Raw genomic sequence first — 27,949 nt, forward strand, 5'->3', positions numbered from 1 at the left:
TCTGAGACCCCAGACTGAGTCGGGGGGAACGGTCCAGGTCAGACTTGGGGCCTAAGAACCAGGCTCAGAAGTCCTCCCAAGACGGGGGGAGGCCAGGCCTGTCACCCCTCAGGACGGGGTTGGGGGGCTCAGGTCACCCCGCAGGATGGGGGGCTCAGCTCATCACATGGGCAGGGGCTGCTGGTCCTGGGATGAGGGTGCGGCCCCAGAGGGCCCGTGTCCCTGAGACCGGGCTCAGCCCAGAGCCCAGAGGAGGCCCCCAGACCCGTGTGTGCAGGTGGGGAGCTACCAACCACCAGATTGCCCACCCTCCCTAGAAGGTTCCAGAGGCCCTGCTTTCCAGAGACTGACAGCACCCCACAGTCGGGGTGATTTTATTTCTAGAAAAGGTGACAAGCGCTGCTCAGCCCCGGCGGTCAGTGCACACAGGGGTTGGGTCACAGTGAGGCGCGCCGGGGCACGTCCCCACTCTCCGGCACGGAGACCCAGGCTGCTGCGCCCCCAGGGCTGGTGAGGGTGCAGGGCCGGCTTGGGGAGAGGTACCTCGGGGTACCGAGGCAGAGGGGCGGCGGTGTCCAAACGCGGATGCCCCCACATACCGCTGCCGTGGAAGGTGGGTGCCCAGGGTGCTCTGTCCTGGGGGAGAGCCGAGCGGACAGCAGGCTGGAACTTGGGCCGTGAGAGTCCCGGAGCCAGGGTGCACACCCACCCCCCCCCACCCGCCCGCCTGCCCGCCCGCCCGCCTGCCCGCAGGCTCCAGGAGGCAGCAGCCCAGGCTCCAAAGTGGGGGCGGGGGGGGGGGGGGCGGGCGCAGGCGGGGGCGGGGCAGGGACGCGGCTTCAGAAGCCTGTTTCGATGCTGAGGGTGCTGCGGGTGACGTGCTCCAGCTCCCCGGACACGTAGTCGGCCATGCTGATGCGGTAGTGCGCCAACATCTTCAGCATGAGCCGCAGGTTCAGCCACCACTGCTCCAGGGGCATGCGGTGCCTGCGCGGGGCCGGGACTCAGTCAGGGGCGGGGGCGGGGCGGGGGCGGGGCCTGCGGCGGGGCGGGGTCAGGGCCAGGGGGCGGGGCCTGCGGCGGGGCGGGGTCAGGGCCAGGGGGCGGGGCAGGCGGTGCCAGCGGCGGGGCGGGTCAGCCCCCGGGCCGCCACCCCAACCTGGGCCCCGCACGCCCCCTGGGGACACCTGGACCTCGGGACCCGGGACATGTGGAGGCTAGCTCCGGCCAGTGCGCTTCAGAGGTGCCGGGGCCCGCCCGCAGGAGAGTTCGGCAGACCGCGAGCGCCTGCAGACCCGACCATGGCTGACCCCACCCTCACTCTCTGCCCCTCCAGAGCAACAGGGACCCGGGGTCAGCCCTGGGCGTGGGGACCGGGCGGCCCTGTGGGAGCAGCGGTCCAGGCAGGTCTGGGCCCGGCGGTCCACCCCTCTCTTCGGAGGGACTCACTCAAAGTCGGTGTCCTTCTTGAGCTCGGTGACGGGGCTGAAGGCCACCGCCTTCTTCTGCAGGCCGATCACGCAAGCCGAGCCGGGGGCGTTGGCGAAGACCCGCCCTGTGGACACAGGCACGTGCTGGCAGCCCCACACCCAGGGCCCTCGGCGGGGACAGGTCACGCTACCCACCACCTCCCTCACGCACCCTTGCGGTAGACTGCCCGCAGCTTCTCCGACATCCAGAGTATGGCCTTCACCCCCAGCTTGGTGCCGTAGTTCCGGTCGAAGGGGGTGGGAGCCCCGCCCTGGAAACACAGTGGGTGAGGCCAGGTTCTGGCCCTCAGGGAGGAGCTGGGCCTCAGGCAGCCGAGCCCTGGCCCGAGCCCAGCAACCAGGCCCTGCCATGACCTCAGGTGAGCCCTGCTGGGCTGACACCCCTTCCCCTGGACCTGCAGCACTCCGGCCCCTTTCTCCGTCCCAAATCTGGCCTAAAAGCCACCTCCAGAGGCCGGGCAGTGGGCTGCCTACTCATTGACTGGGGGGCCTCCGTGGGCCCCTGCATCTGGCAGGCAGGTCCCACCACCAGTGAGCAAAGACCCCCCGGGAGAGGGGAGCCCTAGGGGTGCACACGGCCCTCAGTCTGCTTGGAACCCACAGCGCGGGCTTGCTGCAGGGCCTCCAGGGGGCCAGAAGGGGAGGGGGCTTGTCAGGGTGGAGGTGGCTCCCGGCCCCACCCCTTCCTCAGGCTGAGGCCTCGGCAGGATGCGAGCCTTGCTCGGGGGTGTGAGGACGAAGGGGCACCTACAGCCAGGTGCCCCATGAGGAGGGGCACAGAGAGGGGTCCTCATCCTGCCACGGCCTCCTGGGACCCCTCGGCCCGGGCACAGTTGGGGGCCGGGGGCCACGGAGCAGCCTTCCACGGAATCCGTGCTCCCTCACCCCGTACCTGCTGCAGGTGGCCCAGGACGTTAGTCCTGCAGTCGAAAATGCCCTTCCCCTCGGAGGAGTACAGGTTGTACAGAAACTCCGTGGTGTAGTATTCGTGGCACTTCTCGTTTCTGGGAAGAAGAACGGGGTGGGAGCGGCAGGGGAGGCCTGAGCCTCGCCTGGATGCTGAGCCCCTCCGGGCCGGGCCACAGGCTCTCGGGAAAGCCCGACCCCACCCACTCCTTCCTAAGCCCCCCAGCCTTGCTCCACCCAGCTGCCCCCACTGCTGGACCCTGCGGGCTCGCCTGGCAGCCTCACCGGAGCACCAGGCCCCTCTGGATGTCCGTCTTCATCTTCTCGGTCATGTGCTCCACGTTGGCCTGTGGGGTGAAGACCTGGGCTGAGCGGAGTCGGGGGCAGCAGCCAGCACTGCACACCCCTTCCCGCAGCCTGAGGCTGTCTGGGAGGGGCTATTCCGGACTAGCCAACAGGTGGGGCTGAGAAGACCCAGATCAGCCTGGGGTGGGGGGGCGGGGACCAGGCTGCGGTTGCTGGAGGGCTGTGTGGGGTGGTGCGGGTGTGGGCCTGTGGCTGGACCGTGAAGCCGCGTTGGGAGGGCCGGGGCCAGCGGCCACGGAGGCCACAGGGCAGCAGGGGCACTGCCCGGGGGAGGGGGAGGGGTGCAGAGGGTCACGGGCTGGGTCCCCTCGAAGGCAGCGAGCCCCCAGCCTGCTGGGCCATGGCTGCTTGGCGGGGGCCCTGGCTCCTCCGCAGGCCCGCTCCACCGTGTCTCAGGAGGGGACCCTTCAGCCTGGCCGGGAGAAAGGTACGGGCTCGGCTCACCTTTAAGTCCTGGATGTTGAAGGGGTCCTCGAAGACGTAGGCGGCATCGGCCCCCACAGCGATGCCGGTCACGGTGGCCAGGTAACCACAGTAGCCCCCCATGGTCTCCACGATGAACACACGGCGCTTGGTCCCCGAGGCCGACTGCTTGATGCGGTCACAGCTCTGAGGACCAGGGTGCGGGTCAGAGCCCTCCCCTCGGATCGCGGGGACCCACGACGCTGCAGACACCCGGGTCTCTCTCCCCAAGTGACTGAAGATCAGGAGCGGCTGGGACAGCCCTTGCCCCATGTGCCCAAGGCACTGGCAGCCCTCACCACAAGCCCTCCACGCAGCCACACGGAATTGGGTCCTCAGCCCGGGCATTTGTGCCCCCAGGACAAGGTGGGTGGCACTAGCATCTAGTGGGTAGGGGCCAGGGACGCTCTAGGAGGCTCTCCCTGACCTTGGGCCAGGGACACACTGGGCCTTAATCTGCTCATCTGCCAACGGGGGAAGACACTCTGCCAGGGCAGGGTCTTCGTAAACAGGGGCCCTGACGACACGTGAAGTAAGTGCTCTGCAGATGCTAATGATGATGACAATCATAACTGAACAGTTCAATGAAATTCAAGCATTAAATAAAGAATTGAGGAAAGAGAAATAAAACAGATATGTAGGTTACTGGTGTCTGAACTATGAGCATAAACCCCAGATAACAGATGAAGAGCAAAGTGGAGGAAACAGCTGCAATGTTTGGCAAAGGGTCTATAGCCTACATATGTAAAGAACGTTTACAAATAACAAAGAAAATATGCCCAGAGAAAAATAGGCAAATGGTGGAAAAACATAATTTCAAAAAAAAAACCCCTGACAAATGGGCAATAAACATATAGAAAAATATTCAACCAGAAATCAGAGCTGCAAATTAAAACCGAACCCCGTCCTCCCTCATCTGGTGAGGGGCAGGGGCACCAGAAGGTTCAGAGGAGCCGTGGGCGACCCACAGCCAGTTCAGATGGGAGGTAAATTCAAAGAAAACCCCTGAGGATCATGGGACTGTGGGTCAGGAGATTGGGGTGGGGTGGGATCTCCTTTAGCCTCTTGTTTCACTTGTATTTTCTCCTCCATCTAAAAACACGCAGCACTTGATTGAACAACACGCCCCCTTCCAGCTTCAGACCCCCCAAAACGGAGGCGCTGAACCCCTGGGGAAGCTGGGCTCATGTGGGGTCACAGTCGAAGGTGGGAAAGGTCTAGAGGGTGGGGACAGTGGTGGGGATGCCCCCAGAGAGCCCCTGGTGGCGCCAGCCTGCTGGGACCCCTCCAGGAACCGGGCTCCCACCTCCCACGTCCCAGCCGGAGCCCTGGGTTCCCCCCAGAGCCATGTGTGGCTGCTTCACCGGACAGGACTGTGGCCTGATGTCCACACCAGTACGGTAGCTCAGTTAGGTCAGCGGCAGCCTTGACCACCGTCATCCTCACACCCTGGTGACCCCAGAGCTACACCCTCGCTGCCATCCTTGAGACCTCGGGGGCAGCCGGGTCCTGCCCACTCCCCATGCAGGCCGCAGCCTCGGTGGGGGCCCTGCACCCCATCCCACCCCTCGGCAGCCCCTCTGGGCGCTCTCCCCTCCCAGGCGCCCCGTCCGCCCACTGCCGGCCTACGCGGGGGCAGCGGCCCCATGCCCCACCTCCATGGCGGCGTTGACGGCGGTGTCCGAGCCCAGGCTGAAGTCGGTGCCCGGCACGTTGTTGCTGATGGTGGCGGGGATGACACACATGACAATGCACAGCTCCTCGTAGCGCTCGCGGGCCTCCACCAGCTGCAGCACCCCCTCGTAGGCCTGCAGGGATCGGTGGGGGCTCAAGGCCGGCCCAGGGGAGGCCGGGCTGCCGGGCGAGGCAGGAGGAGGGGCCCCTGGGTCCTGCTCCCGGCTGTGTGCCTGGCGATGGGCATCTGGGGCCACCTGCCACACCCCAGGACCGAGAACAGGCGGGCCCCACCCAGGAGCTCTGCAGACGTTTTCACCAGGGAAACTGGACTCCAAGGACGACAGGAAGGAGGCCCGCCCACCCTGCCTTGACCCCAGCCCACGCCATGCAGTCTGCGGGGGCTTGGGCTCCTTCAGGAAAGGGCAGGAGTGGGTATCTGTCATTTACGGGGGCTGACCAAGCCCCAGCATCACACCGACGTGCCCCCCGCTACCCAGAACTCTGCCGAGAGACGCTCTGGACCACCACCTCAGCGGCGGAAGGCTGAGGCCACTCGGCCCTCCTGCCTGGGCTGTCCCACCCCCACTGTCCCTCCCCTGCGGTCAGAGCTGCCCCTCCCCCTCCTCCTCCTTCCCCCTCCCCCTCCCCCTCCCCCCTCCCCCTCCTCACCAGCCCCACCACACTCACCCTGGTGGCCCCGTCAGTCCAGCTGGCTCAAGGTAACCTCCTGCACACGGGGCTTCCGCAAGGGCCACCTCGGCGGCCCACACCCTGGGGTGTCCTCCACCCCCGCTTGCTCCCCTGCAGCTGCCCCCTCACCTCGAAGCCTCCGATGACCAGCAGGGCGTGGATGTTGTGAACGTGGATGTTTTCCACAATTTTCTCCATGTAGCCCTTGGGCAGCGTCCTGCAGTGGGAGAGAAATCACACGGACGTGCTGCGTCTGCACGGCACGCCAGGCTGGACGGACCCACGGCCGCACCGTGTCTGAGCTCGGGAGAAGGCAGGCCTGGGGCGTGGCGGTGGGGCTCCCGATGAGAGGTGGAAGCAAAGGTGGGGCACCCGGGGGCAGCGGGGCCCACCAGCGGCCTGGCACCCGTTCAGTGCCCTTGCTGGGCACTGGCCACTGCCCTCCCGACAACCTGGCTGTGAGCCTCACTTCCTGCCCGAGGGGATCCCTTCTGTAGGTGTGGAGCCACCCGAGCAGCCTTCCTCTACACAGGTGACTTCAAGTGAGCTCTTGGCCAGGAAGCCCCAGGCAGGAGGGTCTACGTCCCGCTCTGGACAGGCCACCAGCCAGAGGAGACCTAGCCCAGGGCCACAGGGCTGGTTTCCCTTGCATCCCACCCCCCTGCTGCCCTCGGTAGCCAGGTGCTCACCTCTTGGTCCCCAGCATGGAGCCACCACGCCCCAGCCAGCCAGCCACATCATGCCAGCCCACTTCTTGCACCTGCAGGGGGGAGGCACGGCTTCAGGGGGGCAGGCCAGGGGCGCTGGCCCACCCCTCCTCAGGTGATGGACCTGTCCTCAGGGAGTGCACGTCCTCGGGGGAGGGGGGACAGAGGCCGTGCCTGGCACTGACCGTCCTACCACAGGTCAGAGCGGGGTCTCAGGGCCCGGGCCGGGCTAAAGTGGGCCCAGCTGCTCCCTCTCCAACCCAAGGAGAGGACCTGGCCTTGCCCTTAAACCCACATCGTGAGCCCCTTGGTCCTTGTTTGCTCGTAAGCAAGCCGGGGACACGTCATAAACTGACCAAAGACATACAGGTCCACCACCGCAGGCCTGGTCCCCCGCCCTGCCTCAGGCACGGCCACGCCTACCTGCCCCTTGGCCAGGCCTTCAAAGCCGTCGTGCACGACGTACACCGTGTGGCCCTGGGAGATGCCGGTACGCACCGCCGAGCGCACGGCCGCGTTCATGCCAGCCGCTGGGGCCCCCACGTTCAGGATGGCCAGGGAGAAGCTGGTCTTCAGGGGAGGCGGGGAGACAAGAGCATGAGCGCGGGGCTGGGGCAGGGGAACCGCCGACCCGGACAGAAGTCAGCAGAGAGCAGCTTCCGGAGAAGAGGCCCCAGTCCTTGTGGCAGCCTGGACACGGGCCAGAGATGGGACTCCCCGGGGCATGACAAAGACCTGTCCTCCTGACGCCACAAGGCCCTGCCCAAGAGCACATGAGCTACGGTCCAGGCCCCGCTCACGACCGCAAAGTCCTCGGCCAAAGGCAGGAGCGGGACTCGGGCCGCTGTCGGCCAAGCGCGGCTCGCGGGGGCAGCAGTGGCTCGGGCCAGAGTCAGCGCCTGCCTGGAGGCCCTCAGCAACCACCCCACGCTCTGGGCTCAGGGCAGCAGCACCCCAGAAAGTCCCTGGCGAGCAGCACGGGTGCGTGGAGGGAAGGGGGCCACTGCAGCCACGATAGGAAAGCGCAAAGAAGCAGGCGATGCTCTTTTAATCCTAGGGTTGCTGGAACCTGATAGAGCCAACATGTCATCACCTCAACCCGGAATCAATGTAAGACACTGCTATGGGGCGCTTTCACACCCGTTTCCCTCGCTGCTCCTCAGAACCTGCGCCCGTGTGGCGTGTAGGCACACCTCACTAGCGCAGCCACGTCCCCAGCACTCCGCAGCCGCGTGTGGCCACCGGCTCTGCTGGGCAGCCTGGCTCTAGTGGGTCCTGGTAATACCAGCCTGACGCGCCCGAGGTGGTCATGCCCCAGGCGGTTCTGGAAGGGGATGTGGGGACCACTCTGCCTTGCCAGAAGCCGCTGCCCACCCCTGACCAGCTCCCGGGATAAATGGGGGGCCAGGACCCCACCGTCCAAGACTGTCTTGGTGGGACCCTTTCCTTGTCCTCGTGGTTTCAGAAACGAATCCTGCTGTCATCTTTATTTTGAAGAGAGTCCATTTCCTGAGGGTTTTAGCTATTTTGGAACGTGTCATAACACTGCATCCCTCGTCTCCTGAGTTAAACCTCCTCTCCTGACTTAAATTCCTCCAGCCGTTTGATAAGCAACGGGCCAGCGTAATCCCCAGGCCTGTCTGGGACCTGCTGGTCAAGCATAGGCCAGGTCTGGTCCTCTCAGCTCGCAGCTCAGACCCCAGACAGGAGGGAGGGTCCCGGCTCAGTGGGGCCAGCTCCCCGCTCCCTGGGCGGGGTGGCAGGGCAGGCGGGAGGAGGCCGAGGGCACAGCCAGGTGTGGGCTCTGCGGCTCGCCTCTCACCTTCTCCTTGGAGATCTTCTGGTGCGCAAGCAGCTTGTAAATGTTCCAGTTGTTCTCAAAGCTCCTGGAAAGGAAGCGGGTCGTGCATGGCGCAGCCCACAACCAAACATCTCAGCACAGCACGGGGCCGGCAGCACAGCCTCAGAGGAACCGGACACGGGTGTGGCCCACCTCCCCACTCCTGTCGCCACGGACCCTGGCTGGGCGCCATCGCCGGGCGGCAGAGACCCCCACGGACACGCGAGCCCAACGCCCCTCTCGGCAAAGCGAGCGCCCGCTTTCAGCCTGCGTGGTCCCGGCAGCTCCGCAGCGGGGCGGGAAGCGTGGCCACGGGAACCACAGGAAGCAGACCCGCAGGGCCAGTTGACCTGGCCCCTCCGGGCCTGCCTCGCTGCTGCCTTCTGTAGTTTCCCCCTCCCCCTTCCCAGGTGCCCTCCCTGTGCTGTGTCCCCCCCCATCCCCCCAGCGCCCTGCAGGCCCCGCCAGCCCCGCGGGGCACATCCACACAGCCTGCCTACTTCTCGGCCACTGTCAGGCCCTGTCCCTCCTACACGATGCACGCCCTAGGAGGAGGGTCTCAGAGCGCCACCTCTGCAGGTGGGCACGTCCCCGTGTCGGGGGTGGCCGTGTGCGAGCCACTTGGAGTCTGCTGTGGGCCCCACTGAGCAGACAGCTGCCCAACACCAGGCCCCCCAGGCCCTCACCTGCCTCGGAGCTGGATGGCCTCTTCAAACCTCTTCTCATCCATGGCCTTCTGCACCTCCTTGGTCTTAAAGGAAACAAGATGCACAGGCTGGAGGCAGAGGCCTGGCACATGCGTCCGAGCCCAATGTGGGGGGCCCGTCCCAGACCCGCCGGGCAGCCGTCACTGCCGGCAATCGAGAGGGCTGAGGGGCCGAGGGGACCCCACCTGGCCTGCCAGGTCCTCCCCTCCCTGGAAGGGGCACCCGGGCCTCGCTCCTCCTCAGCCCTGGGAAGGGGGTGGGGGGCAGCCAGGGCCTAGGAACGAAGGGTGAGGCTGCTCTGGCCCCCAGACCCACCACCCACTGGCGACCAGCCTGCCCGAAAGCGAGGCCCAGGGGAGGTCGCCGCAGGAGGATCTTCCAGAAGAAGCGCCAGGGAGGCCCCCCTCCCGCGCCAGCCCACCTCCCCTGGGCAGGCCCCGCTCTGCCCCCAGCTGCAGGGCCCCCCAAACCTACCGAGCCCCCCACCCCAGTGTCCCCACAGCCAGCCTCTCAGCCTCTCTCTGCTCCCCACTCCCCACTCCCGTGGTCCCTGGTCCGACCACATGAGATGTCCCGGTGGCTCTGGCCACCCGCTCCCCCTCCCCCTCCCATCCTAGCCCCAGGGCCCCACCCTGCCCAGTTTGCAAAGCCAGTTTGTCCCAGGCCACTGGCTCTGGGAAGCTAAGTGTCCTTGGCTCCCCCCAGCTACCCCCCCCCCGGCTCCCCTGGGCTTCCCCTGGCTCCTCCCAATCCCAGGCTCACCAGGCCCCCCACAGGCTTCCCAGGGCTCCCCAGCTCCCAGCTCCCTGCAGCTCCCACACCTGTCTCGGGCTTGTCTTACCTTGGGGGCACCTTGGGGATGTGCTCACACCTCCCTCCCCCACCTGGAGGACTGCAGGCCTCGGATACCCTGAGGCCCGCTGGGGGGCTCAGCAACACACTCGGAAGGGGGGCCACAACAGAAGGTGTGATGCACCTGCCGCCCGCTCCGTGTAGCGCGTGGAGGAGCAGCACGGCTCCGAGGGGCACGGGGGGCGGGGGGCTTGCAGCAGGCCTGCTGGCTGGGCCCTGAGAGGCCTGGAAGGACAGGCAGCACCGGGGTTGTGGCCGGGAAGGGGGCACGGCAGAGCCCAGCAGGGCACGAGAACCCCAGGCGCTTCCCTGGGAAGCCCCCCACGCCGGCACCCCGGGCAGGCGGGTGCTCACCATCTGCACGCACTCCATGAGGGGCAGCCGCACGGACTGGTTCCCGGAGAGGCTGACCACGCAGGCCGGCGTGTCGGGCGTGGTCTCCAGCAGTGCCATCACCGCCTCCATGCCCATCTTGCTGCTCTGAGCGGAGAGAGGGGCGGGCGGGGCTCAGGCAGGTGCAGCCGGCACGGAGCCGGCCCCACGCCACACACACGCCCTCGGCTCTCAGAGCCACACACACACGCACACGTGCACACACGCACACGCACACACTAGAAGCTTCTGGAGTAAGCGACACTGTTTATTCTAGAAATGGTGACTTAGCATGACCACGTTTCACAGCAGCCCCCCGGCACCATTTCACCGGGTCTCAGCCGGCCCTGCTAGGAGGGCGTGGCCCCCACACCCCGGGGTTGCAGTGGCAGGGCCAGGGCTGGACCGGGGTTTCCGGAGTTCTCTCCACTATGACGAGGTTCCTCGCTTGGGGCTCCTTTGTCACAGCTGTCCTGGTGTGTGTGCAAACTTGGGCATGGGCTGGCGGGCCGGACCAGTTAAAACAGGTAAGGACCGCCCTCCATGGAGACAAATCACAAACAGGGGTCCTGCCACGGCCAACGGGAACAGACAGGGGTGCCAGAGACCAAGGCCCGCAGCTCAGCTCGGTGAGACAGCGGCGTCCCCTGCCCCCGCCGCGCCCCCAGACCGCACCCCCGGCCTCCCACACTGGTCAGGTGTGTGTCGGGAACAGCCCGGGAGAAAGCTCCTGTGTCCCTCGGGAACCGTGTGATGGCCGCTCTCCTGTAACCCACTGTGTGCAGGTGTCGCCCTGCAGGACCTGGGCTCAGGGACCAGCACTAAGCTGTACCTCCGGCGCCCCTTTGTCCCCGACCCAGGCCTCCGGTGTCCCCACCATCTGCAAAACCAGCAGGTGAGCCCATTCTCCTGCCACCAGGCGAGACCCCGGGCCCAAGCTGGCACTCGATAGCCCCTTCTGTGCGCCAGGCCTGGTGGAGGGCCAGTGCTTGGCCCCCCGTCCCGAGTGCACCCCTGGGGCCAGACCCCCTCTGAGGTCAGTGTCCCCACTGCTTTGTGTGGGATGGGGACGCACTGAGGCCTCCTGGGAGAGGTTCGGCCCAGCGGCTCCCCCAGGCCCACGCTGGTCACCCGGCCTCACCCAGCACAGGGGCCCAGGCACAGCTCCGGCCAGCCCTGCAGTCTCCAGCCCCCAGCCCTGGTGACCAGCGCCTCACAGGCGGGCGCTTCACCACCTCGGGGCCTCCCTGGCCCCGGGCCCTGTCCCTGTGGGGCTGCAGCATGACTCCCACCCTGCAGAGGGTGAGGTGGGACCAGCAGTAATCAGGATTCGGCACCCAGGCCCTGGGCCAGACTCAGAACCACCAGACATCGACCTGCTGCTCACCCCGCCCTCCTTTCCCAAGGTCCTGCCAAAGCCATCGCCAGGAGGGTGCGGCCTAGGCTGCCAGGCCACGGTCTCACCCACAAGCACCAGCAGCAATGAAAAAACGCTCATGCACACACACGCGTGCACACCCAGCACCAGGGTGACGCCCCACCTACCAGGACGCGGTCGAACGCCGACGGGGTCCCTCCCCTCTGCACGTGGCCCAGCACAGTCACACGTGTGTCAAAGCCCAGCCTCTGGACCACTAGCTGCTCGTGGGGACAGAGAGGGGGTGCCTGAGTTTGTCGCTCTACCCCACTGTCCCACCACCCCGTGGCCCCCAGCCCTCTCCCCTCCCCCCCTCCCCCCCCGCCTCAGGGATTTCAGGGTGTCAACTCCCCAGGGGCCCCAGAGAGCCAGCCCAGGGTTCACGCCTACAGCCTGAGTGTGTGCACGTGTGCTCCTGTGTGTGGCTGTGTTTCCATGTGAGCGTGTGGGCGTGTGCTCCTGTGTGTGTGGGTGTGTTTCCATGTGAGCGTGTGGGCGTGTGCTCCCACACGTGCCGGCTGCAGGAGCTCATCATGGTCTCCAGCCCCTGTGGGTCAGGCCTTGCCAGGTACTGTGGCAGGAAGCACAGCGCACAGAGAGTCGGCAGAGGGGCCGGCTCCTGGCAGCACCTGGCTGGGAACTCAAGGACAGGGTGGGCGACCAAAGTGAGGGGCATGGAGGCTCCCAGGGGCTGTGCCCCACTGGGGGATGGGGCCCCAGGGCCCTGGGCAGAACCTGGCAGGTGGATGCCACTCACAGGGACGAAGGAGTCCCCCCAAAGTTGTTCTGTTATGAATCTGGTACTGGATAGGCAGTGGGCTCCCCTGTCAATGGGGGGCCAGCAGGGGCTGGACCCTGTCACTGGGACACTGTTGGGGGGCTGGACAGGGCCCCTAGGATGGGGGATGATCTGAATGAAGACTGGAAACCAGAGGGTTGGGGGTTCCCAGCAGGTGGGAGCCACACCTCAGCCTCGGGGGGGCCAGGGCTTCTCAGGGGTCCCGGCCGCACCCACCCCACATCTGGCAATCATTAGGGACAAGAAAGCCCCCTCCAGGAGCTGGGGGTGGGGCCCCAGCAAGAGCACTTGGGCACTGGAGATAAAGGGGAGCCCCCTCCCCAAGGCCCCGCCCACCCCACGTGACCCGGGGCCCCGCACACTCACGTCCTTCACGTAGCGGGATGAGATGGGCTTCCCGTTGCGGTCGATGGCGCCCTCGGCGATGATGATGATGTTCAGTCGGGACCCTCGGCTCCGAGTCTGGGTCAGAGACACGGCAGGGCTCAGCCGCCAGCCTGCAGACACCTGCCCCAGACACGGCTGCGACCTGCAAGCCCTCCCTGGGGTCCACGCCGCGGGGCTCGCGTGGGCGACGGGCGGACTGAGGTGGGTGAACCAGGACCCCGCTGCCCCTCCTGCGGGTAGAGACTGGGGGACTGGAGGATTCCTCCTCCCCCTCCCACTCCCCGGACTGAGGGAGGATTTCCTACATCAGCTGGTGATGGACGAATTAGCGTCACTTAACTGTTGCAAAGGCAAAGCTCTTTGGGGATTTGAAAGTGCTTTTTGCTTATTTATTTCCTCAACAAATGTTTGTGGGATTCACTCTGATCCACCAGCCTCAGATGTTTGCCCCACAGCACCCGAAGAGACTTAGAGAGAAAGATAGGGTCAGAGCAGCTCCTGCAAGACCCGGGTACAGAGGGGCGGGGGAGCCAGGAGTGGAGGGCTGCCTGGAGGAGGTGGGGGTGGTGCAGTGAAGTGAGACAGCCAGAAGAGCCCACACCTCCCTCAGCCTCACTCGCTGCAGCCCAGGAGGTGGGCAGGGCAGAGGGTGACACCTGCATGTAACAGGTGGGGAAACTGAAGCTCAGGGAACCCCGGGTCGGGGTGGGGCGAGGGCCTTACACAGAGCAGGAAAGAACCAGGATGTGAGGCCAGGCCTGAGTCCAGGCCACTTCCAGGAAGACCCAGCCCCAAGTTCTCAGCGAGTAGGCCAAGGCCGAGGTCAGCCAGAGACCATCACCACCAGAGCCCCCCTCTACCAAGGCGAGGCCACAAGGCCAGCCGGGGGTGCAAGGACTCCACCCAAGGAGAGGACAGAGGTCTCTGGCCAGCTTCGCCGCCAGGCTCAGCTCGGCCCTACCCTTGTCTTCACTGGGGAAGGTTCCAGAAGCCAGTCATGACCCTCGGCCCCTCCCACTGCCCTGGGCAGGGGTACAAAACCCTGGGGTGTGAGTGGGGGGTAGGAGAGCAGCATCCGGCAGCGGACGGGAGTGATGCCACCACGTCGGTCACATGGGGACAGGGACGCTCCAGAGCCAGCCCCGGGCCGCCCGTCTCTCCCTCAGGAAACACAGGGCCTGGCACTGACCTCCCAGGACTCCAGAACAAAAGGCCCGGCCCGGGCAGCCTCCACGCTCGTCCTGCCCTTGGGCCAGGATGCAGAGGACATTGGGGGTAGACACAGCCCATCAGGGCCCCAGACTGGGCCCGAGTGTGAACTTGGGTGCACAGTCTCGGGGGCTCCCCTGCCTTGAATCCAGACCACAGCCCTCGAGTGCCCCCCGACCCCTGATCTGAAGGCGCCTCTCCCCCCCGTCACAGCCCTCCCACCACTGGCCTAGCCAAGGGGCCAGCCTATCCTAGTTGGGGGGCCTCGGGGATGCCCAGGGCAGAGTATCTGCCTCTTCTGTGCCAGAGCCCCCCAGCTCCATCTTGAAGGGCCTGGAGAGCCGCGTTCCAGGCACCCCGTCTCAGGCACCCCTGCTCATCTCTCCTGGATGAGGCCTCAGCCCCCCCATCTGCTCCCGCCTCCACAGCCTCTTCTGCTGGAGCCACTGCCCCAGGTTCCCGTCCACCGGTCTTCACAAAGCCATCCCCCCGTGCCCAGGCTCAGCGGTCAGGGCCCGAGGGAGCCAGCTTGACCGTGTCCCCGCTCCCGCCCCTCGCCCACGTCAGCACTGACCACGCAGAGCCGAGCCTGGGGCAGTGGTGAGTGTCCCCCTCAGCCCCCTCTGCGCTCCGGGGCAGCCCCCGGGTGTGTCCATCGGCGGCGGCCCCGAAGCCCTCTCCACTCCTCGCGGTGCCGCCCCCAGGGGGGGATGCTTGCAGATGCTTGTTGAACCAGAGGGAAGTGAATCGGCCAAAGCCGGCCACGTGACCCCAGGGACACTCTCGTGGGGGACACGGGCCGCGCAGCTCACGGCAAGGACCCTGGGAGAAGACCCCCAGGCCCTCACCTCACCCAGCCGCGCACACATGAAGTTCTCCCAGCCGTCCTCGGGCGGCGCCTCAGGGATGAACAGCCAGTCGGCCCCCGAGGCCAGGGCGGACACCAGGGCCAGGTACCTGGAGGGGCGGGAGGGCGAGGGGCTGCAGTAGGTGGGCCCCGACCCGACACCACGGGCCCCGGTCCCTGGGTTACAGGGGAGGTACAGCTCTGAGCGGCACCCAGCCCCACAGTCAGGACTCCCCACACCCCGGCTCTCACACCCACAGTGTCAAGTGAGCACCTGCCACGCGCCAGGAGCCCTGGAGGCGCTGCACCCTGCTCCCGCTCCCCCAAAGCCCCGGGCCCCCCGGCTGACCCGGGCAGCCCCCTTACCCGCAGTGCCGCCCCATCACCTCCAGCACGAAGGTCCTCTGGTGGCTGTGGACACGGAAAGGGCAGAGGGCATCAGTGCCAAGTCCCCCTGAGCGGAGTTGAGCCACGAAGCCTGGCCTCTCGTGCCACACCACCCATGGCCCCAGCTCTGCCAAGGGCGTGCCCAGGAGAGACAGAGGACGCGGGAGCAGCCCAAGGACAGACAGCCCTTGTCATTCCCAGGGGGGCCAAGGCTCTGGGCTAAGAGCCACCTCTGTCTCGGGCTCACGGCCAGCTTCACGCTGGTTTTCACTGATCTTTGCTCCTGAGGCTGAAGGCCATTCACCCTGCTGGGGCCTGGCTGTCACTAGCCAGCAGCCTGAGAATCCCCTGTGGGGTGCATCATTGCCCCAGGGCCGTAGGAGACCTGTCAGAACCACTGCCCACCTAGGGCTCGGGACAACCTGGCAGGGTGGGGACCAGACCCCCAATCCCCTCTGCTCACCCCACTGTAAGTCTCCCCCCACCTGGGGGCTGGGGGCAGCCAGTACAGGCTCCTAGGGATGGAATTACGCTGACAAGCCATTGACCCTGCAGAAGGGCAGCCTCAGCCCCTCGCCGGGAGACGGGATCCCAAGCTTGCTTGCCTGGTGGCCTGGCTGGGCGGGGGGCTGCGGGCCTTACTCACCTCTGGGCGGTGGTGGTGATGGCGTCGATGACCTCCATGATGCGGTGCAGGGCCGAGTCCGTGCCGATGGTCATGTCGGTGCCGCAGAAGTCGTTGTCAATGGAACCGACCAGCCCGGCGATATTCAGGTGCGAATAGGTCTGAGCCGTGCTCTGTGAGATCTTGCCTGGGAAGGAGGAGCCCAGCCCAGGTGCAGCCTCAGCGGCCCCATCCGGCCCCCTTGGCCACAACACGGGGCCCAGAGCCCGATCCCCACCCCCTCCCCCAGCCCACCCGGCAGTGCAGCCTGGTCAGGTCCCCAGGCTCAGCTTCCCCCTCCTCAGGTCCTGCAGCAGGGGTCCTGGGGCCGGGCGGCAGTGGCTGAACCACTGATTACGGACTTGTCACCCTCTGGGAGACGTCCAGGGGAGCCCTGGAGAGTGCACCCCTCACTTCCGGGTCCCCCACGAGCAGCACAGAACCAACGAAGCTCCAACAGGTCACTTTCCGACTGGTGACCCCCCAGGACTCTGTGTCTCATGTTACCAAATTTTAACTATCACACTTCTGCAAACTGTGACAAGCCCGTAACCCACATCGGGGAAAGAATCACAGCGCAGGTGAGTCAGCCTGGGAACTGCCATCCAGCACCAGGAGGACAGCACTGCCTGGGGGTCCCTGACGTTGGGTCCCCACAGGCCTCACTACCGGCCAAACCCGGGCCCGTGGCTCCTGGAGCCCCCCAGGGTCCGCCTGATCTCGGGCCAGGCCCCCTCCTCCCGGCCGGCAGCCCAGCAGCACCTCGCCTCCCCTGGTCCTGCCCGTTCCCGGCCCTAGCCGCTCCGCCGCCGACCCACCTTCGCTCACCAGCTCCTCCAGCAGGCTGCCCCACTCGCTGCGGAAGATGTTGGCGCCCGTGAGGCTGCCGTCCCCGCCGATGACGCACAGGTTGGTGATGCCACGCTGGACCAGGTTGTAGGCGGCCGCCCGGCGCCCCTCCCGCGTGGTGAAGGCCTTGCAGCGGGCGCTGCCGATGACGGTGCCGCCCTGCACGGAGGAGGGGCAGCCTGGGCCAACGGGGCACCGGAGGGACCCGCGTACTGGGCAGGGGCGGCCTGGGAGACCCCAAGGAACGGAGGGCCAAGTCCAGGGGCTCCTTGGAAGCCTGGGCAGGTGTCCGCCCCCCCCACCCGGACTTTCTCCTCATGTATGCAAGGAGGAGACTGCCCACCGTCAGGCTCGGGGAGCTCGACAGGTAAGGGACGAGCAGGCTCTGAGGTGTGTAAGGCACGCGCACACGCGCGCACACACGCGCACATGCACACGCACACACGCACATACTCTGGCCCACACGGCCGGGCACCAACGCAGGGACGTGCCTGGGCAGCTCATGCCGTTGTCCGCATGCCCCGCCCCGCCCCAGCCTCAGCCCAGGCTCCCCAGACCCTGCCCACAGGCAGAACTGCCGGCCCCTGCACTCGGCCAGGTGGTGGGGACAATGTGCTGCTCCCCAGACCACCGAGAGCACCGGGTTGGGCCCTGGGCCCCAGGCTTCACGGAAAATGCAAATCAGAGCTGGCCCTGGCCCAGCCCAGCGTCCTCCTGCACCCCTCCCCGTCGCCCCCATGCTCTACGCTCCTCACCCCTCTCCAAACACCAGCCCGGCCCCGCATCCTCACCTGCCCACCTTTCATGCAGCTTCACACCCCAGCTAACACTTGGCCTAAAGCTCCTTCCCCGGGCGGTCTCTCAGGACAGAGGCCACAGCCATCCTCAGACACAGGGTCAGAGCAGAGCAACGGCTGGGTCCAGGCCTGAGGCGTGATGGCCGCCCTCCCTGGACCCCTGGGGCGGAGGACGAGGTACCCAGGCTGCAGCCCCACCCATGACGGGGTCAGGGAGCACCGCACCAGAGCAGGACGACATGGGGTGGGGGGCTCTGATGAAGCCCAAGAACAGGGCTTGTCCGTGCCCCACTGGACCATCGAGGGCTCAACAAACGGGCCTGTTCCCACGAGCGCCTGGAGAGCGCGGTCCCTTGGGGACGTCCACCCTGGGCAGGAGGGGTGGGTGGCACTGCAGGGCTGGCTGTGCCTGGATGACCCAAGGTCCAGGCCCGTCGCCCACTGCTCCGCTGACCCATACATAGCATGTGACGACCACAGGCCTCTTAAATAAGCAGGTATCAGCTGGTGGTCTAGGATACACAGGTGACAGGTGCCCCACAGCGGTCCCTGCTCTGTGGGAGGACTAGGGTCTCCCTACAGAGACCTGGTTCAAAGACCCCCGCTCCTAGGAACCCCTGGCCCCAGCGAGGTGCTCAGCGCCCCACCCTCAGTAAGTAGGATGATGAAGGGGAAGGCGGGGGAGGCGCAGAGAGGCCACTGAGGCCAAGCATGCCTCTTCCAGGGTGTCCTCTCCTCCCAGAGCCCGCAGCTGGAAGCTGAGACATCCTGGGGCCATCGCACCCCCATGACCTCCCACTCCCGCGTCCTCAAGACAGTCGGACAACAGTCAGCCGGGAGCCGAGCCCCTGCGGGATGGTGTGTACGCCTGTGTGCCTGTGTGTCTGTCTCTGTGTGTGTCTGATGTGTGCACCTGTGTATCCTTCTGTGTGTCCCTCTGTGTGCCTACGTGTGTTCTGCGTATGTGTCTCTGTGTGTGTCTGATGTGTGCACCTGTGTATCCCTCTGTGTGCCTATGTGTCTCTATGTGTGTGTCTCTGTGTCCTCTGTGTATCTCTGTGTGTCTGTGTGTGTTCTGTGTGTCTGTGTGTGTGTGGTGTGTGCACCTGCATATCCCTCCGTGCGTCCCTCCATGTGCCTGTGTGCATGTGCCCGGTGCACACGCGCGCTCATGGCGGGAAGGGCCGCGGGCCTCACCAGCTGGATGATGTTGGAGACGCTGAGCCAGTTGGCTGGCCTGATGTTCTCGCCCCCTTCCACGAGGCCCTCGTAGCCCTGAAAGCGAGGGGACAGGCGTGAGACGGGTGCCCACAGCAGCAGGACACGTGGAACCTCGGCCAAAAGCCCATCTGGCAGGAAGCAGGCCCAGGGGTCCTGAGCGCGGAGGCCCCTCCACCCCCAGGGCCTTGGGGGACAAAGCCGGGGTCTGCTGGGGTCAGGGGTGTCAGGGGAGAGGCCGGGGTGCCCAGACGCCTCCCCAGGCACGATCTGTGGGGCCTGCAGGGCAGCGCGTTACAGACAGAGCACGACTTGCTCGGCAGCGCTCCTGTCGCAGGCAGCCCTGGGATGCGTGCCCACGAGCCACAGCTGGGTCACCGCGCCCGGGTCAGAACCAGAACCAGCCCAGCGCCCAGCAGCCCCTCTGCCTTCCAGGACCCTCCCTGCCAGAGACACCCACTGCCCTGCCTCCCAAGGGTGCCGATTAGATGCAGAAATGACAGCACAGCGTCCCCTCTGCGTCTGGCCTCTTTCGCTCGGCCGGGCATCCGCGAGGCCCCACGAGGTCACGTGTGACTGTGTCTGTGCTCGCTGCCGTGCGGGAGTCCCCTGCACACGCCCACAGTTTATGACCTGTCCGCCGCTGATGGACATTCTGGAGGGATCCGGTTTGGGGCCATTGGAAATAACTCTCCGTATCTCCCAGGAAAGGACTCCCGGGTCACTGGGTGTGCAGGCAGCCACCGACAGTGCTGCCACGCGGTGCCCACGGGTGCCTGTGGCCACCTCGCCCATCAGCAATGCGGCCAGGGCCTCAGAGCGCCCCACCTCCAGCGCCGGGCCATGCTGGTCTCCATCCCGGAGGCTGTATGTGGTCCCTGCAGGGCTTCTCCCCTGCGTTTCCCTGATGACACATGCTGTTTCGGATATGACATAAGCCACAGGCCACCTGGACAGCCTCTGCGAGGGCGGCCCATTCCAGTGTCTTGCCTGTTTCTGCTCTCGTGTGGCCAACCCCTTCTTATTAGCAGGAGCTCTTTATACAGTCTGGACAGAGGACATGTGCTTTCACAAATGGTGAAAAGACAAGGCACCGCCGAGCCGAAATGAGCAGGGCCACCTCCTCCGTGCAGCCCTCCCAGCCCCTCCAATGAAGCAGCCATGAGCCACCGCTCCGCTCCTGCCTGGGGTTCGGCTCTGCGACCCGCCTCCTCCGTTCCCACACTTGTCATTAGATCAGCTGGGGCCTGCAGGGTCCTGGGCAGCAGGGCCTGGGGGCGGGCGGGGCAAATGCTCCCACCCCTGGGAATAGAGGGGGAAGCAGCACTGCGAGAAGGTCCTCAGGGCCACAGGACGAGACCCCCGTCTAAGGGATCATCACGCTACCTTCCCCAGCTCAGGCCAGGCCTGGTCCCCTCTCGTCCCTTCTCGCTCCGGTCAGGAATTCGGCCACTAGGACACACCCCACCCCACCCCACCCCCACCCCCTCCCCACAGAGAAGCAGGAAAATAACCTGAAAACCCACAGACACTGTCCAGAGCAAGCAGCGACAAAAGAGGCAGCCCTGAGTCTGCAAAACCCCAGCATGGTGCCAGCCTCACCCCAGCCCCACGGTGCTCCCAGCTCGAATCAAAGTCTCACAGGCACAGTCCTCCTTTCCTGGCCTGGGAACCTTCTGGAATGTCTTTGCACACCTCCATCCACTTTGTGTCACCTCTCCCCCCTCCCCTCCCCACTCCTCTGCCTTCTCCACACCCACCTGGCTGGGCACCCAGGCAGCCTCAGAACTGGCCGCAGGCCCAGGGCACTTCCAGCAGCCATCCTTGTGGCAGCTCTGAGCCCACAGGTGCAGTTTGGGCTGTCGGGTGAATAAAGCAGCCCCATTCACTGAGCCCTTCTCGGCGCCAGGGGCTGTGAAAAGTGCCTTAACTCTCAGTGTTGCATTAGCTTTTTGCCCTAACATCCCCACTTCATAGAAGAAGAAACCGAGGGTCAGGGAAGTGAAGGGATGCCCCTGTCACATGTGTACAACCTCCAGGAGCCGGGCCTTGGACCCACCCCACCTTGATTGGAGACCACTTGTTCACAAAACTAGGCCACTCCCTGAAGAATCTCACCCTGTCCTTCAGAATGTTCTAGACCATTATCAGGGCATGGGTTCCACCTGCCCAGCTCCTGAGGCCACAGGTCCCTGAGACTCTGAGGAGATGTGCTCCCGAAACATGACCTAAGGCTTTGCAGGGTCCTGGCCATCCAAGCCTGGTCTGAGGGTCTGGACTCTGCGGGAGGGAGGGGCCTGCAGAACTGCCCACCCATTTGTTCATTCAGATGGCCCCATACAGCCAAGGCTGGGGAGGAAGGGCCTGACCCGGACCAGAGTAAAGGGACAGGGATGCGGACACGCCCAAGGTGGGAGGAGGGAAGCTCTGGGGAGAGCAGAGCAGGTTGGGGTTCGCTACGTTTTAGCAAAGAATGAAAACAAAGTAACACAGTGGGCGTGTGTGTGTGTGTGTGTGTGTGTGTGTGTGTGTGTGTGAGAGAGAGAGAGAGAGAGAGAGAGAGAGAGAGAGAGAGAGAGAGAGAGAGAGAGAGAGAGAGAGAGAGAGTCTGCCCCAAATCTGAAATAGGGATTTGGGGGGATAGGAATTGGGGGGATAAAGCAAAGGGCGCACCAGGGCGCACCAGCTTTAGCCAGAACGAAATAGAACAATGATTCTCTGTTGCTTTGCGTAAGGAGGTCGTTTACTGCTGTCACTAGGGTAGCTCGAGCTCGGGTCAGGTGAGGAGGGTACAGGAGGGCTGGGCGTCGGAGGACGGGTGGGGCTGAGGTCCTGGCCTCTGAGGAGAACAGCAGCTTCACGCCCTCCTCTCTCTCAGGGGACGCGCCCACCCGTGAGCGCCCAGGCTGAGGGCGGCCTCCCGATCCACACCCCAGAGCCTGGCAGCCCTGCCCCATCCGCCATCCACACCCCTCTCCCCACACTGCTCCCTGCCAGAGCGTGGGGCGAGGACTGCCCTGCCCGCACCTTACCTCGTAGATGAGGAAGACTTTGGCTCCCACGTAAATGCCCATGCGCGTCACGGCTCGGACGGCAGCATTCATGCCTGCGAAGGGGTCAGGGAGACGCCCGTCAGTGGAGACGCGGAGTGTGGGCGCCCTGGACCGTCCCTCCCACATCTCAGGGGGCGCCGAGCCAGGACCCCGAGTCCAGCATGGGGTGAGCCCCCCGCATTGTATCGGCTTCGCACTTGGAAATAAGCTGCCCCAGAGTTAAACCGGGAAGGTCCCCACCAGGGCCCGATTCCTCCTGAGCCCGGAGCACAGGCACCTGCAGACCTGCGACATCGCTTCCGGCCGCATCCCCGCCACCCATGCTCACCTGCGGCCTCTGCTGCTCAGCTCAGCCCCCCGCCCCGGCCCCCAGGGCCCTGACCTGGGGGAATTGCAGCAGGTCGGGCACATGGCCCCAAGATGCAAAACAGGGCAAGTGGAATGCAGGGGCAGCCGCCTTCCAAACGCGCCCGCATCCTCTGTTAGACTCTTACGCCACCACCCTGGGGGGCAGCTTGGGGGGCACCCTGAGGTCAGCGCCTGTGGCCCTGGGGCCATGAGCCCCCTGCTCCTTGGCCTGGAGGTGGGCTCCGTGAGACAGGAGAGGAGGACAGCACCCCCTAGGGCCAAGTTCTGGCTCCTGGGGGTCGGATGGCCCCAGTGCAGCTGAGTGGGCTGGCACCCTTGCTCCCCAGCCTGCACATGTACGCCGGGGCCACCAGGCTCAGCGGGTCACCTCTCTTCCCTGTCCCCCAGCCCTGGGACCCCCGCGGCCCCCCCCCCCCCCCGTCTACAGCAGCCACCTTGCAGTATAGGCTTCCTGGAAAGACGGACACTCATGGGGCAGGAGGAGGGGGCAGGAAATGCTCAGAAGAGCCCAGAGGAAGCTCAGTCCCCTTCCCTCGTGGTCAGTTCTGAGACTGAGACCCAGAGAAGGCAAAGGTGTCCCTGAGGTCCCTGCACAGGGTCGGAGGCACCCCATTGCGTTCCTGAGGTCCCTCCACGGGGGGCCGTCCCACTGTGTCCCCGGGGTCTCGCACACAGTCAGGCTCACAAGGCACAACCTGAAGAAGCCCCCGTGGGCAGCCCCACAAGAGACTCGAGCACCAGCAGTGGGCCCACGCGGTGGCCCTGCCCTGTCTGTGGGTGGGACGCGGCCCTGCCCGGGGCTGCAGCTGCTGCGGGCCTGGACAGTGCCAGGTCAGGGGCCAGGTCAGGGGCCCTGTGCGGGCACCCGGGGCGGGCCCAGCCTCCACACTGACTGCCACCTGGCTGGGGCCCAGGGACGGGCGAGGGGCAGAGGGTGAGGGGGCAGAAGCCTGGAATCAGTGGCTGTAGGCAATTTGCCGCAAACCTTTGCCCATCACAAAAGATGTCAGTGGTTCGATACAAAGGGGCAGGCAGTGCAGCCCCCACGTCCTCAGAGAGGAAGACAGTTGGCCAGTCACCTGCCCTGGGCTCCAGCCTCTGACCCTGGGTCTGGAGGCTGGATCACAGACATGACCTGTGCTTGGTCTGGCCCCAGGACCACCCCTGCTCCCCCGGCCTTCCTCCTGGTGGTCCTGGCCCAGAGCACGTGCACATCCCGTGGTCTGTCCCTAAACTGTGAAAGCCTTTCCTTGGAGGGGGCGGGGCACCAGCCAAGTGTGGCCGAGGCCCCAGGAGCCCTGCCCCACCCCCGGGCCCTCTGAGCTGGTGGAGGGGCAGTGCCCATCAGCTTGGGCGTCCTACGGGAGTGCCGTCACCCCCAGGGTCCCTCGTAGCTTGCGTGGTCCACAGGGTGACCCTGACGTGATGACTCTCGACCTTTACCATACTTACACTAGTCTCACCCTGTCTCCAGCCTGGAAGGCGGGCCCAGGGGGAGCAGGTAGCTCCCAGAGGACCATGGAGGGCTGTATAGCATATGGCACCTGAGGAAGAGCCCAGCGGGTAGAGCCTAGCCCGGTGCAGGCTCACGGCACCAGGCTCCCAGGAAATCAGCCCGCTGTCACCGTCCCAATTCTGCAGACGAGAAACCGAGGTCCCAGAGGGAAGGCAGGGGAGCTGCTAGAACCCCGGCAGGTGAGGGCAGTGCCAGGATGTACCCTGGACCCTCCTTGGGCTCAGCAAGCTGCCCTGTCTCCAGCCGGCAGCCGAGGCTCCTGCTGTCTGACGTCCAGAGCCAGGGACTCCCGGGGCAGAGGTGCCCAGATGTCACGGCTGGCAGAGCACAGAGGCCAGAAGGGCCCTGAGCTGGCCACACTCACAGCTGACACACCTGCCTTTAGCAAAAGAACCCCATTTCTAAAGAAATCATAAAAGTCTCACGTCCCCAAAACGAACGGAAGTGGGGTTTCAGTGACTGAAGTTAGGGGTAGGAGCCCAGAGAGTGTACCCCACACACACCCCCAGACAGCCGGGCTGCCCCAGGAACCAGATCTGAAGGGCTGACAGTCCTGTTGCCTGAGGTCAGGGGGCCTCGAGCTGCAAGCTCCCTTTCCTGCCTGCCCTCCCTGGCCTGCCTGCCCTCGCTGGCGGGAGGCAGGGCAGGGGCAAGGAGGGAGATGAGACAGCTGCAAAGCTGCCCCCCCGGCCCCCAGCAGGCCCTGGGTCCTGCAGAAGCATTCGGCCGCCTCTGGGGCCTTGGGCAGCCCAGGTTTTCCACCCTCAGGTAGCTGCCTCCCCAGCTGCCCTCGCTGGGGTGAGGCCACTTTGGGCTCACTGCGGGCTCAAGGTCCAAGCCCCACCCCTTGGCAACAGGAGGGAGGCCAGCAGTTCCGGATGGGGTGGTGAGGGGCGGGGGCAGTGGCTGGAGACCCAGGCCACCATCCAACCCAGAGGTCCTGGCCATCTCACTAGCCAGCCTGGCGGGCTTGCCTGGAGCCCCAGGGACTGCAAAGGGCCAGGCTTAGGGTAGTGTACTCAGTCTCGTAGAGGAGAACAAATGACCATATTACAGGAAAACTCTTCAATCTTAGAATGGAACTGTGCCAGCTACCATGGATACGGAGGCCTGAGGGCGTGGGTTTCCCTGTAATCCTCACTGTAAGCTGCCTCCCTGAAAGGGCCTTTTTAATTGGCCTTTAATCTGCTTTTCTTCCTCAAAATAAACCCAGGGTGGCAGTCACAAGCCCCACAGGGCCAGAGGAGCAGGGAGGAGAGCAGCTGCATCTCCCACTGATGGACCAGCCCTGGACCCCTCCACTCCACCCTCCAGCCTCCAATGGGCCAGGGAGACTGCAACAGATGACTTCCTGTTGGAGGAAATCGACACCACAACCAAACTGATGTCCGAAGGTGGATGCCTTTGTTCATAAGGTGACTTTTCATCACAATTAGTTTCCGGGAAAACAAAATGTACAAGAAAGAGGTGATCCTGGCAGGACACGGGGCCCCGCAGATTCACACTTAATCATCAGTCGATGTGAAGACGTGGAGCCAGGCTGGGACATAACGAGATGGGGGCGGTCCTCACCCGCAAATACAGGACATCAACGTCCACACTGATCAACCCAGAAAAGGCAGGTCCTGCGCGTTACTGAGGGACAGGGTGGGGTCCGCGCCAGGGGCGAGACCGAGGGGTGGAACCAGTGGGCGGCGGGGCTATGTTATAGTCTTCTAGTCACTTTTGCACAAAGTAACATCCGTAACGACCACCTTCCCTCAACGCACGGACACCTACTCCCCGCCAACGGGAAGGGCAGAGGATGTGACTTTCAGGCTGGCTTGGAGGAACCCACCAGGTGGCTTGTCTTGTTTACAGAAGGGGAAACTGAGACCCGAGATGTGCTCGGGTCAAGTCAGGGAGCTGGTCAAGGCCGGCCCAACCAGGACAGGGTCTGCCCGCTCCCCTGCCCCCCACCGCCTCGAGGCTGGCTGGTTTCCACTCACTCCAACAAAGGCAGACTTGAGCCTCGGGGAGGCAAGTGCAGGTCTGGGTGGGTGCCCGTTCTCCACGGTGGCTGTCAGCCCCGCGTCCACCCGGGAGGGCACGCGGGGAGGGCCCGCCTGGCACCATCAGGTCCCTAGAGGTCGGCCTCTATTTGGAAGGCAGTGGGGGCCCCTGAGGGCAAACCAAGAACCCACCGTCTGGAGCCAGCTCCCCGGAGCAGTGCTGGCGAGAGGGCACGGGCCCGGGGCGGACACCCACAGGCTGGCCTTCAGAACTTACAATACAGAAAGGCTCCCTGCCCCCCAGAGATCCAGCTGGCCCTGGCATCTTCCCCCAGGCATCAGCCCGAGCCCTAAACTGGGGAAGCTCGCGGAGCCCTCCTCTCTCGCAGCCCCGATCAGAAAACCACGTTACAGCCAGGGGTCTAGGGAAGCGAGGACACAGCGTGAGGTGAGGTGGCTGACAGCCCAGCCGGCGGTGCGCTGACGGCCACACTCCTGGGTGTCCAGGAAGCACTGCCCGTTCCATGTGGGGCATCAGGGCCGGGCTGGCCAAGGGGAGACCCACAGGTCAGACAGGCTTTGCCCCCCACTAGCCCACCGGCCCAGGCCGCAGCCCCTTCCTCCCTGGCCCTTCAGCTGCCCCCACTGATCCCTCGTCTTGTTTAGTCTGTGCCACCCACCGGCTCGGCTCCCCTGCCTAAACGCGCAGTTATCTTTCCCAGCCCTCCCTGCAGTGCTGTTGTCTCCATGGTGCAGACAGGAGCCTGGGTGGAGACCCCTGTGCCTGCTCGAGCGGAGAGCTGGGGCCTCGCAGAGGAAGGGCCTCTCTGGAGAGGCGGGCCCAGCCTCTCAGGAAGTGTCTGTCCTCCATATACCAGGCCCTTCCCGTGGTCCAGTCTCACAGGACACTGCTTCCCCAAGACCACCCTCCAAGCCCACTCTCCTCCCACCTGGCCCCGGCCCACTGGCCATGCCCTGAGAGGGAGCCGCCGCTGCCCAGCAACAGGCAAGTGCTCTGGCCACGCGGGGCCGCGGACGTGCAGCAGAGCGCACTGTCCGCCCGCCAGACCAGGTCCGGAGGGCTCAGCCCGAACCCGCACAGGCTGGGACGCAGACAGTGCCTGACGTCTCTGCCTTCCCGGGCTTGCTCTCCTGTGAAAGCCCCTTCCTCCTAGCTCTTCCCTGCTTCTGAGTGGCGAGCGGGGAGTCGGGGGCCTGAGGCAGGGAGAGGAATTATGTGTCTGGACTTTCTGATCTGGAAGGAGGCAGACCAGGCCCGGCTGTGCAGCCTGAGTGCCCGCTAGGTTCCTTCCAGGCCTGCTTCCTGGGCTAGTCAAGGTGTCTCCTGAGGTTCAAGGTGTGTGGCGTGGCCATGCGGCCAAGCCCAACAGGTGTGACACTGGCCATCCCAGGCCAGGGGCGCCGGAGAGCAGCAGTCAGGACAAGTCCAGGGCACCAGGACAGACCCCAGGAGGGGCACTCAGCCAGCTCTGCCAGGTCCCAGCTGCAGGACCCTGGGCAGGCCAGCAGGCAGGCCACCACCTTTAGCCTCCCCTGTACAAGGGGGGTGGGAACAGCTGTGCACTAAAGAAAATGCCCCAGAGCCGCCCTGGAGGCAGTGGTTTCGGGGAAGCACTGTGCCCCCAGGTCGTGTTTCAGAACTAGGAAGAGCCGGCGCTCTGCGGGCCTGCGGGGACCTGCCCAGCCTTCAGCGGCCTCCAGGAAATGGGGCTTCTGACACGCGCCACGGGGAAGGGTGCGGGGAGGGCCTGGGGGCGGCTTGCGCGGCGGCCGGCGACAGCACCCTGTCCCGGCCACGGCCGGCCGCGCGGACACACCCCCGGCGGGCGGGGCGCAGAGGCCGTGGTGGGCGGCACGTACGCGGGCCCCCGGCGCGCGGGGGCGGGTCCAGGACGCGGACCGGGAAGGGGACCGGGCTGGGAGGGGGAGGAGGAGGCGGGAGGCGCAGGCCAGGAGGAGCACCTGCTGACCGCGTGTCCCAGGTGCCGGCCGAGGGTGCGGGCGCGCCCCAGGGACCCGGGGACAGCAGAACCCCCGCCCGCCTGCGACCGGCCCCCGCGTGCCCGCGCCCACCTTGCGCGTCGCCGCCGCTGGTCAGCACGCCGATGGCCTTGCCGGCCCCGGACATCCGCAGCTTCTCCAGATCCACGGTGGCCATGGTGGCGCCGACTCGGCCGCACTCGCTCTCCCGCCCGGCGCCGCCGCTGTCGATGGTCCCGCCCCGCGCCCTGCGCTCCGCCCCGCGCCGTGTGAGGTCACCGCTGTCCACGCCGGGGCGGGGCGACGTGCACCCGGCACCTGGGCGGCGGAACTGGGCCTCGACCGGGCAGTGCCGGCCTTTTTGTTCAAGTTTCTA

General features: G+C 65.7%; 1 protein-coding gene across 1 annotated transcript; it reads right to left on the bottom strand.

Annotated features, from left to right (window-relative positions):
- Window positions 1-336: 336 nt before the first annotated feature.
- PFKL (phosphofructokinase, liver type) lies at window positions 337-27,836 on the bottom strand. The gene is made up of 22 exons (XM_061193834.1): window positions 27,667-27,836; window positions 21,676-21,749; window positions 18,623-18,700; window positions 16,598-16,787; window positions 15,762-15,927; window positions 15,095-15,139; window positions 14,730-14,838; window positions 12,652-12,747; window positions 11,615-11,707; window positions 10,052-10,177; window positions 8,825-8,889; window positions 8,121-8,184; window positions 6,722-6,868; window positions 6,281-6,351; window positions 5,721-5,808; window positions 4,880-5,032; window positions 3,207-3,371; window positions 2,682-2,743; window positions 2,383-2,494; window positions 1,642-1,741; window positions 1,450-1,555; window positions 337-987 (listed from the first exon to the last, which is right to left on the bottom strand). Exons 1-22 carry the CDS (start codon window positions 27,749-27,751, stop codon window positions 840-842), a joined length of 2,343 nt encoding a protein of 780 aa, XP_061049817.1. The 5' UTR covers window positions 27,752-27,836; the 3' UTR covers window positions 337-839.
- Window positions 27,837-27,949: the final 113 nt, after the last annotated feature.

The sequence above is a fragment of the Eubalaena glacialis genome, chromosome 6 (assembly GCF_028564815.1).
Source record: "Eubalaena glacialis isolate mEubGla1 chromosome 6, mEubGla1.1.hap2.+ XY, whole genome shotgun sequence".
In the NCBI taxonomy this organism is placed as follows: domain Eukaryota; kingdom Metazoa; phylum Chordata; class Mammalia; order Artiodactyla; family Balaenidae; genus Eubalaena; species Eubalaena glacialis.